Source organism: Martes martes, assembly GCF_963455335.1.
Source record: "Martes martes genome assembly, chromosome: 6".
NCBI classification, from domain to species: Eukaryota; Metazoa; Chordata; class Mammalia; order Carnivora; family Mustelidae; genus Martes; species Martes martes.
In genome coordinates this window covers 14812127-14824192 of record NC_137893.1, presented here as the reverse complement: position 1 = coordinate 14824192, position 12066 = coordinate 14812127, and the positions used below count along the sequence as shown (strand labels likewise).

The window sequence follows — 12066 nt, the reverse complement described above, 5'->3', positions numbered from 1 at the left end:
GAAACTATTGAGAAACAAAAGAAAAGAGATTATGCAAATGCTTGAAATAGTTAATAATACATTAAAGTAGTCTTGGGGAACTGGAAAAATTACTAAAGTTATACTGGCTTTTTGTAGAGGCACAGGGTATTAAAAAAAAGATCGTTTCAGAAAAAGAACGTTTAAAAGGGAGAATCCAGTGAATTCTTTTAATTAATGAATAATCAGATAACATATTAATTTTTCCTGAGATATAACAGCCAAGCCAAAGAATTTAAAGAATGAAAAGAGAAAAAGAACGATAGAACAAACTCTGAGGTTAATTAGAGGTACTCTTTCAAACTACCTCGTGTGATGCATTAGGACAGATGTTTTTATTTTAGAGCCAGGACATAATTCTTGAAGCAATTGATGTGTCTTTAGACCCTTTCTCCTTGCCAGGAAACTCAGCCCCTGAGCTGCCTTACAGCCTACCTTCCAGATCCCAGGCAGCTTTGGAGGAGATTCCCTATGGTAGCTGTAACCTAGAGAGAGTCCTGTGCACCTTCTCTCTCCCTTTTATTCTCATTCCAGTTGCCCATCTTACTTATTTTAATAAATTCCCTTAAGTTAACACTTCCTAGTGGATTAGAATCATGCAAATTGACACTGAGTGCTGCTAAGTGCGAGTTCTATACTCAACCTCTCTAAATTCTTACAATAGTGTGACAAGGGTATTAGAGAAGGCTTAACCCAAGGGGATAAAATTCAAACTAGTGGCATTCACACTTAATGGGCTTGCTGGATGAGAGATAATTTATTTTCTCAATCCCTCATAGGAAACCACTGGGTAATCCTTGGCTTATTGTAAGCTTAACAGTTTAAAAAGGGAGTGTAAAGAAATTTGCTTTGACGCAGGTGTTGCCTAATCCATGATACAACCTGAGAGCTAATAATGTGTGTATTCTGGTATATCCACTGCAAAACATTTGTGTTGTGCTGCTGAATATTTTACTCAGCCACTCTAGAAAAGGACATTTTCCTGTACTGAATGACACTACATCTTGTTTATATGGCATTATAAGCTAAAATGCTATATGCTGCTAATAAATATCTTACCTGTCAAGAGGCTGCCTGTTGAATATTTGCATGATCTAATCTAATTTTTTTCCCCCTCTGCTTTGTGAACTAATTTTTGGACTTTTTTTTCCCCTGATAGTTAAAATAAGTTAGACAAAGGGAAATGAGCTTAAATAAAATATGTATCAATCTAGGTTGCTGCTTACAGAGAATTCTGGAAAATGTCTTGGTGGGGAGCATAGCATTTTTAATTTTGCTTTTGGATTTCAATTATGCGTGCCATTCCTATGCGCCATCACTCTATATAATTAAGAACTGGTTGTATGTTCCATAGCAACCCAGCCTGTAATCATTGGTTCTGATCTGTGATTCTCATTTAACCTAGGTTAAAATAGAAGTAGAAATTGGGTCACTTTTTTTTTTTTTACCTTGTTCCACTTAATTCCAATTTGATTTTTTTTAACCACTGTAAAATATTTTTATTTTATTACAGTAACAATATTGTGCAATATTGTTACTGGTAAATGACACTGGTATATCACTGATAATGTGACAATTACTACTTACAAATGGAAAAGGATTTCTTCCTCATTGAGCTGTGCCCTGGGATCTTACCACATGCAGTTGGACAAATAAAATGTACAATTTTCTATTTTTGTTCTGTTTGTACATTTTTAAAAAAAATTTATTTATTTGACGGACAGAGACCACAAGTAGGCAGAGAGGCAGACAGAGAGAGAGGGGGAAGCAGGCTCCCCACCAAGCAGAGAGCCCAATGCGGGGCTCGATCCCAGGACCCTAGGATCATGACCTGAGCCGAAGGCAGAGGCTTTAACCCACTGAGCCACCCAGGTGCCCCCTCTGTTTGTACATTTTAAAAAAGATTTCATTTATTTGAGAGAGAATGAGCGAGGGCAGGGAGGGTCAGAGGGAGAGGGAGAAGCAGGCTCCTCACTGAACAGAGAGCCCGAACACTGGGCTGGATACCAGGACCCCGGGATCATGACCTGAGCCTACGACAGACCCTCAACTGACTGAGCCACCTAGACGTCTCCTGTTTGTACATTTTATAGGTACTTCGGCATTTGAAAAATATAGTACATTTAGGGGTGAATTAGAGAAGATATTTGCTAATGCTAATTGAATCCACCTTTCCCTGTTGGACAATTTGATGATTTTATACATATTCAACTCTTTTCTTGATCTTTCCAGTTGTATCATTGTTCTGCATGCTAAGCCTGTGGCCATTTTTGTCTTGTGTTCCACAACCTAGATCATATATTTGTGAGACTCAACTCACTCTGAGTAGACTACCAATTAATTTCTTCAAGAAGGGAAATTTCACAATTTGGCTTAAATGTAACTTCTCTTGGAGAAGCTTTCTTTGTTTCCTCCTCCTTGACTCACCTCATCCCTTCCATTGTGTTTTGGGCAGTTCATTCATTCATTCCTTCATCCATCCATCCAATGAGTATTGAGTGATTCTTGATATCTTTCTCCGTCCAACCTGAAAACTTAGTGGAGAGTAACATAGCCTATCTTTGTTTACACTGTATCATCTGTGAATATATATTATAAGTAGAGAACACATTTTTACCAAACAAATAAATACTTTGATAAATTTGACAAGTGCTGCATTTAGTACCTAAATTGAGTCTAAAATCCTTTCTGAAAATCATATTGTCCACTATGACTGCTGGGGCCTTTTAAAGTGGGTGGTAATACTGTGTTTTGTTTTGTTGTGTTAATCTTCTGGCTCACTGTCTTTACCTTTGAAATATTAAAAAATAAATTACATTTGTAATAGAAAGCATGCTCCTTATTTTTAAAAATAAAGTGCTTATGTATAGTTGTGATCAGGTGACTCCTGATTTCAACTCAGGAAAAACAATGTCATTTTTAATGATTTTTTCTTTAGTCAAATCCCTTGGTTTTATCATTCCATGTAGATCAGATATTAAAAGATTTTCATTGCTGCTACAGATTTCCTATAAGATCTGTTCACATTCCCAATCATTTTCTAAAGTTGTAGAGTAGGGAAATAAAGACTATTTGAATAGTACTAACACCGAAGAACAACGTCCTTTTTTTTTTTTTATCCCATTCCCCACCCATAGTAGGTAAACATCACAGTTCATCCTCTCAAAATTCTGACCTCAAAATTTCCTAAGAAATGTGACCCTAAAGGAAGTTTTTGCTTTTGACCCCCCCACACACATTTTTCATTCCAAGGCTAGTGGTCTTACATCCCAAATGGAAGACCTTAGAGTCATACTGTCTTGAGAACGTGTATTGAAGGTCACCTAGTGTAAATGCTTACTGGATAACTGAATCCCTCCAGTAACATTCCCATAAGGTCTTCATGTAGCTTATTGTTGGGAATCTCCAGTGATCCAAAGTATCATTTCCCATGGTAGCAGAGTCTATCTTTATTGTCAGCTTTGACTGTTGCAAACGATTTCCTTATATTGGACTCTAATCATAGTTTCCACATATTTCTTCTGTGTTACCATTTGGGCTCATAAAAAAGAGCAAGTTGCAGACATTGCTGCTATGAACATTGGGGTACAGATGGCCCTTCTTTTCACTACATCTGTATCCTTGGGATAAATACCCAGTAGTGCATTGCAGGGTCATAAGGAAGCTCTATTTTTAACTTTTTGAGGAATCTCTGCACTGTTTTTCAAAGTGGCTGCACCAACAGTGTAAGAGCATTCCCCTTTTTCCACATCCTCTCCAACAGTTGTTTACTGTCTTGTTAATTTTGGCCATTCTAACTGGTGTAAGGTGGTATCTCAATGTGGTTTTGATTTTAATTTCTGTGATGGCTAATTATTGATGAACATTTTTTCATGTGTCTGTTAGCCATTCATTTGTCTTCTTTGGAGAAGCATCTGTTGATGTCTTCTGTCCATATTTTGATTTGATTTTTTATGGTTTCATTTATACATGGAATACAGAAATAGCATGGAAGACATTAGGAGAAGGAAGGGAAAAATGAAGGGAGGGGGATTATCGGGGGAGAAGAACCATGAGAGACTATGGACTCCGGGAAACAAATTGAGAGTTTCAGACGGGAGAGGGGTGGGGGGATGGGTTAGCCTGGTGATAGGTATTGAGGAGGGCACAGATTGCCTGGAGCACTGGGTGTTACATGGATACAGTGAATCACGGAACACTACATCAAAAACTAATGATGTACTGTATGGTGACTACCATAACATCGTAAAATAAAAAAAAAATTAGTCGTAAAGTGCTTTTATGTAAGTGTATATAAAGTGCTTAAAATATATGGTGAGTGCTGAGTGTATATTAGTGATAATAATCTTTTTTTTAAAGATTTTATTTATTTATTTGACACAGAGAGAGAGATCACAAGTAGGCAGAGAGGCAGGCTGAGAGAGAGGAGGAAGCAGGCTCCCTGCTGAGCAGAGAGCCCGATGCGGAACTCGATCCCAGGAGCCTGGGATCATGACCTGAGCCGAAAGCAGAGGCTTTAACCCACTGAGCCACCCAGGTTCCCTAATTTTATTTCTTTTTTTTTTTTTTTAAGGATTTTATTTACTTACTTGACAGAGAGAGATCACAAGTAGGCAGAGAGGCAAGCAGAGAGAGAGAGGGGGAAGCAGGCTCACCACTGAGCAGAGAGCCCGATGTGGGGCTCGATCCCAGGACTCTGGGATCATGACCTGAGCTGAAGGCAGAGGCTTAACCCACTGAGCCACCCAGGTGCCCCAGTGATAATAATCTTTACTATTACTTATTCTAAGAGTTCTGAGAAATGCTTATCTTAATAATGAATAAATAGGAAGTGTCTGTGACTTTGTTATATTTTGAAGGCAGTGTCTAATATATTTAATCTAGACCTATAAGAATAAAAGTTACACATAAAAAATTCACAAACACTCGTTTGTCCAAATTATTTGACAAATTAGAACAGGATAGAATAAAGTTCTGACATTAGTTATTCATTCATTTGTTATGAGTGAGAGAATAGGTAATATATTACAAAGTGTATTCTTCTCCTGTCTTTAATATTAAAAAAAAAACTGTATTAGCTTTTTACCAAAATGATTGTTTTTTCATATAAATCTTTATTTTGTAATTTTCTAATTTTTTAAAAGAGATTTTATTTATTTGAGAGAGAGAGAGAGAGAGAGAGCACAAGCAGGGAGCCCTACCTTGTCAGATTTGATCCTAGGACCCTGAGCTCATGACCTGAGCTGAAGGCAGATGCTTAATGGACTGAGCCACCCAGGGGCCCCTAGATGAACATTTTTGAAAATATGGAAGCTTCTGTTAATTTTTGTCTTTTTAAGATATTTGTTTCTGCTGATATATTTCAGCACCACAGCATGGCCTTTTCCAGGTTAAGATGCTGAGCTGAAACCTCAAAGAACCACTGCAAGAGAGATTGGATTTCTCTTTCTCTCTATAATTTAGTTAGTGAGAACCACAGCTGGGTAAGCTTTTGGGGGGCAATTATTTTCAACTGTTTTAAAACTCTTATATGAGGGAAATAGAAATACATTTGGGAAAATGTTAGAACCAAGTAAACAACTTGACTGTCTTAGGTCAAGTGCTTAAGTAAGCCTTAGCCACAAAGACTCACTGAGCACCTGTGGGATCCAGAGTCAGATACATTTCCGAGAAGTCATTCTCCTTCTGTATCATCCATTAAGAGACCAACTTGGACAATAAGGATGGTTAGAAAGTGCTTTTTTCATTGACTTTTAAATCTACTGTTAAAAGAGTGTCCATGGCAGAAGTGGTCTTTGATGCTAAACCATATTTCAAGAATAAGTAATTATAATTCTGTCCTTTTTATAGCATCTGTGACACATCCACGCATGTGCACACATGCACGCAGACACACACACACACACAAGCCATTTGTCAGAATCAGCTTGGACCAGCTCACAAAAAGCCCACTGTGAACTTTCCAGCCATTCTGAAAACCACTTGATATAAGACAAGTAGCTTGAAATTTGCCACAGTGGGAGTATTTACACCATGGAAATCGGTCAATGCTATGGATCTTTTTTTACCTCTTAGGTAGCTGGTTGGTAAACACTAGTACACCTGTGCCTCAGATATTTCTGTAAATAAAATAAAGGCTATTAGCATTGAAATTGGTTTTAGTAGGAAAGTTAATATGAAAAGAATAAATAAACCGGGTGGTTTTTTTTTTTTTTTTTTCTGTGTTCTCAGGGATACGGAAAGACCGAAGAGGAGGGAGAATGTTGAAACACAAGCGCCAGAGAGATGATGCGGAGGGCAGGAATGAAGTGGGGTCCTCTGGAGATATGAGGACTTCCAACCTTTGGCCAAGCCCACTCTTGATTAAGCACACTAAGAAGAACAGCCCAGCCTTGTCTCTGACAGCCGATCAGATGGTCAGTGCCTTGTTGGAGGCTGAGCCCCCCATTATCTATTCCGACTACGATCCTTCCAGACCCTTCAGTGAGGCTTCGATGATGGGCTTGCTGACTAACCTTGCCGACAGGGAGCTGGTTCACATGATCAACTGGGCAAAGAGGGTGCCAGGTAAGAATGCTAAGCTCAACATTTATTTTGAGAGTTAATAATTACTCCTGACCCGGTTGTGCTGTCACGGGAGACGTGGGGGGAAACAACAGCTTGCTATTGAATTGGTTTCAAGGTTCCTTCTGAATTTGTTAATTTTTTTTTAAAGATTTTATTTATTTATTGGACAGAGATCACAAGTAGGCAGAGAGGCAGACAGAGACAGAGGAGGAAGCAGGCTCCCTGCTGAGCAGAGAGCCCGATGCGGGGCTCGTGCCAGGACCCTGGGATCATGACCTGAGCCGAAGGCAGAGGCTTTAACCCACTGAGCCACCCAGGTGCCCCTGAATTTGTTAATTTTTGCTATCAACATACCATAATTCTCCTGGAAATTAGGAGATAATGTTTCAAAATCAAAATGTAGAAGATTAAAGTCTTTAACCTGGCATTATTTTTAACCAAAAAATCTGGGATGTTCACAACCCAAGAAGTGCATGTACTATTATGTGTTGCTATTGTCAGAAGTTTTTAACACAATGATCCATGCACTACAAATTGTAATATTGAGAACTTTTGTTCAAAGCACCTCTATTATTAATAGACAATTTTACCTTAAAATATTTTCTTTTAAGATCTTTGTGGACTAAAGAGATAATAATAGGTGTCTTTACTGAATACCAGTTATTTACTCAGCTGTCAACTCTTAATATTTTAGGAGAAAGGTAATACCAAGGAACAATAAATTAGGTTCTCATCCCTGAGAGGAGCTTGTAGAAGGAATCATTGGCTGAATGACACTTGGTCCTTCAGTTGGTTCTCTCAGAATTGGTGTTCCTGTAAAACTTGACTGTTGCTCTTGTTGTTCAGGGAGAAGAACTCTAGTTATTATGGAAACAAGACTAGAAAATGACCTCCTCCATGCCCCAACATATCCATTCAGGAACTAACGTAGGTGAACCAAGGCAAGAGGAAGTTAAATCTTTTTTCTGGGCTTATAGATCAAATGAGTAATGGTTTTGGACAGAGATTGTCTTGTTTGGTTTCCTTTAATAGATGAAATTCATTATTGCCTATGACACATGGGATGTTTTTATTAAACTAAATAAATGTGGAGTTTTATGCTTGCATTTCAGAGTTCACTGATTATAGACCAAGTGAACAAATGTCTGGCCTTAGAGACTATTTAATGTATTTGCATATATTAACATATAAACAAGTGGTCCTTTGAATAAGGAGCCAGCAATGTTTGAACCCAACTTGATAGGGGGTATCCATGTAGGTGATGGAGATTGCATTAAATGGAGACATGAGAATTGACAGGCATATTTAGATTTTTAGTGTTAGTCCATCTGGCAAATAAAAAGTGTTGTCCATCTCCGAAATTAAGAATTTTATTGGGCACCTGCCTAGCTTACCATTCTCAGGTGAAACAGATCCATGTAAGAAGATATTGGAATCTAAATGTAACAAGGTTATACGCTTTGTCTTTATATTTGTTACTCCTTTTGTAAAAAATACCTTGGGAGGGGTTCCTGGGTGGCTCAGTGGGTTAAAACCTCCGCCTTCAGCTCAGGTCATGATCCCAGGATCCTGGGATCGAGCCCCGATCCTGGGATCGAGCCCCGCGTCCAGCTTTCTGCTCAGCAGGGAGCCTGCCTCCTTCTCTCTCTCTCTGTGTCTGCCTCTCCACCTACTTGTGATCTCTCTCTCTGTCAAATATATATATATATATATATATATATATATATAAATCTTTAAAAAAAAAACCTTGGGAGAAGAGAAAAAACAAAACAAAAGAAAACAAATTATGGCCATATACCTGAGAGCCAACTCTTTTTTATTTTATTTTATTTTTCTAGTGTTCTAAGATTCATTGTTTATGCATCACACCCAGTGCTCCATGCAACTGCCTCTTGGTTGCTGTTAAGTTTTGTTGTCCTGTAAGCATATATTTTCCCTCTTGAAGTCCTATCAGTATTCATTCCACAGTGCTGTTGCACACAAGTATATATCTTCACACTTATCTATAGATTTCCATCATGACATTTTTATAATTATAAAAACCTGAAGGGCATGTGGAATAACTAGAATGAAGTTCAAGTACATTAGCAGTAAATGAAGAATTCATGACAATAATCTAAATTTGGGAATGAAATAGAGACAGAAATCAAGGGAAAGAAAATATGTCCATGCTGAGCTAACCCATTGTTAAACGCAGAGCTAAACAAAATTTATGATAATGAGATGTATAGCAAACCCACTTGATTATATTAGATTAAAAGTCCAAAATGATTCCAAAACCCTTGGACCAAACTATGATTTATTATTGATGGTTAAAAAAAGAATTATAAAGGCAGAAATGAAATTGTTGGTGTGTGCACTATTGAAATACAGCTGTTGTAAATCAAAAGCTTATTTGTCTGACCAAGCAGAATAAAAATAGTCACTGATTTTAAAAAGATGAAAAATGAAGGAAGAATAAGTCTTCAGGAAAAACTTTGAAGATGATTGTCAAGCTTTATAGAAAACTGACAAAATCACATTTTGGAAAGCTTTTATATATCCAAATGCCATCTGTCATTTAAAAAAAATAGTCCATCCCAAAAATCTATTATAGGCAATATTGCATTTATATGGTGATGGTTTGAGGTTAATAGAGATGGAGTATAAAACATTGCTGGTAAAAGTAGCAAGAAAGCCAGTTCTAGAAGTACTTGGAATTAACTACATGATTCAAAAACTGGAACATTTGGTTAATCTTTATTTTTTATATTTAGTTACTTAAAATATTTTATTTATTTATTTATTTATTAGTGTGTGAGTGGGAGGAGGGGCCGAGGGAAAGGAGAGAGAGAGACTCTTAGGCATATTCTATCTCATGACCCTGAGATCATGACCTGAGGCAAAATGAGGACTCAGATGCTTAACTGATTGAGCCACCCATGTGCACATTGGTTAATCTTTAGATACTATCAATAGAACAGAAATTGTGAGTTGACTTCATTTTTAAAAACTTCAGTTTTCATGAGGTGTAATTGACAAATAAAAGCATAAGATATTTAAAGTTGTGGCGATTTGATATATTTGGGCTTTGTGAAAGGATCCCCTCTCATCTAGTTAATTAACACATTCAATGCTGTGCTTTTTTTTTTCTTTTTTTTTTGTGGTGAGAACACTTAAGTTCTTTTCTCAACACATTTTAATTGTATGACGCAGTGTTATCAATTACAGTCATCATGATTTATATTAGATCCTCTGACCTCTTTCATCTGATAGCTGACAAATTATATTCTTACCAACCTCTCCCTCTCTGTCCCATGCCACAAAACCTGGCAACCACTTTTCTACTCTCTGTTTCTAGGAATTTGACATTTTTGTCTTTTTAAATTCCACATCTAAGTGACATCAGACAGTATTTATCTCTCTCCGTCTTTGGCTTATTTCACTTAACATAAGGCCTTAAGGTCTATCCATGTGTTATGAATAGCAGAATTTCCTTTTTTCTCATGGCTAAATAATATTCCATTATATCCGGATCTAGCCCTGTCAGATCTTACTTGTTCATTTATCTGTTGATGGACACTTGGGTTGTTTTCCTTTCTTGACTATTATGTATAATATTGCAGTGAACATGGGAGTATACATATCTCTTTGAAATCTGTCTTACAGTTCCTTTGGTATATGCCCAGAAATAGGAGTGGGGTGTCATATGGTGGTTATTTTTTACATTTTTTGTGGAACCTCTATACTGTTTTTCACAGTGGCTGTGCCAGGTTACAGTCCCATCAACAGCGCACAAGAATTTCTTTTTCTTCACATCCTCATCAACACTTATCTATTGTCTTTTTGATGAAAGCCAGTCTAACAGGTGTGAGGTGATATCTCATTGTAGTTTTGATTTGTCTTTCCTTGATGATTAGTAATGTTGAGCATCTTTTCATATACCTATTGGTATTGGGCAATTTGTATGTCCTTTTTGGAAAAACGTCTATTCAGTCCTCTGCCTACTTTTTTTTTTTTTTAAAGATAAAGCATGAATGCAAGTATTGAGGGGAATAGAGGAAAAGGAATAGAGAATCTTAAGCAAGCTCCATGCCCAGCGAAGAACCTGATGCAAGACTTGATCTCACAACCCTGAGATTATGACCTGAGCTGAAACCAAGAGTCAGATGCTTAATGGTCTGAGTTACCTAGGGGCCCTCTCTGCCCATTTTAAAAATCAGATTGTTTTTATTGCTCTTGAGATGTATGGGTTCTTTATATATGTTTGATATTAACGCCAAATCAGGTATATGTTTTACGGATATTTTATCTCATTTAGTAGGTTGTCTTTTTATTGGGCTGTGCTAAAGTTATTTTTAGTCTCATTCTTGTGCATGTGCCTGTCCAGTTTCCCATCACTTTTTAGTGAAGAGACTATCTTTTCCTCATTGTATATCCTTAGCTCTTTTGTTGACCACATATGCTTGGGTTTATGTCTGGGGTTTCTATTCTGTGCTGTTGATCTATGGCACTGTTTTTATGCTAATACCATACTCTTTTGATTACTATGGCTTTGTAATATAGTTTAAAATCAGGAAGTGTGATGCTTATACCTACAGCTTTGCTCTTCTTTCTTAAGATTACTTTGGCTACCCTCGGGTTGATTTTCAGTTTTGAAGGGGTGGGGATGGGAGGTTGGGGGAACCAGGTGGTGGGTATTGGGAGGGCACGTATTGCATGGAGCACTGGGTGTGGTGCAAAAACAATGAATACTAAAAACAAACAAACAAACAAACAAACAATGAATTCTGTTACGCTGAAAAGAAATTAAAAAAAAAAAAGATTACTTTGGCTATTCAGCGTCTTTATGGTTCCATAGGAATTTTAGGATTTTTTTTCTATTGCAGTGAAAAAATCTCATTGGAATTTTGATAAGAGATTGCACTGAATCTGTAGATTGGTTGGGTAGTATAGACATTTTAATAGTTTTTTTTTTTTCCCAATCCATGACCATGAGATATCTCTCACATTAAGTCTAATGTATTATTTAAGCCCAATGTTTCTTTGTTGATTTTTTTTTTTTTTTTTTTTTGGTCTGGATGATCTATCCATTGTTGAAAATGGGATATTAAAGCCCTTTATTATTCTTGAATTGCTGTCTATTCCTCTCTTTAGGTCTGTTAATGCTCGCTTTATGTACTTAGGTTCTCCATTGTTGGGTGCACAAATATTTACAAATGCTTTACCCTCTTGCTGGATTGACCCCTTTATCCTTATATAATGATTTTTTAATCTTATTACAGTCTTTGCTGTAATTGAAAATTCTTGAATTTTCTTTTATAGAACTACTCCTTCCTTCTTTTGGTTTATATTTGGATGGACTATCCTTTTCTATCCCTTCACTTTCAGTCTTTTTGTGTCCTTAAACCTGAAGTGAGTCTCTTATAGGCAGCATATAGTTGGATCTTGTTTTTTATTCATTCTGTCACTTTATGTCTGATTAGAGGATTCAGGATTAGA

At 37.0% G+C, this 12066-nt stretch overlaps 1 protein-coding gene across 1 annotated transcript in view; it reads left to right on the top strand.

Moving 5' to 3' along the window:
- Nucleotides 1-12066, top strand: part of ESR1 (estrogen receptor 1) — a 284811-nt gene that overhangs the window by 113342 nt on the left and 159403 nt on the right. The window contains exon 5 of the mRNA XM_080805615.1: nt 6250-6585. Coding sequence (XP_080661741.1) covers nt 6250-6585 — 336 coding nt within the window. The remainder of the gene's footprint in view (nt 1-6249; nt 6586-12066) is intronic.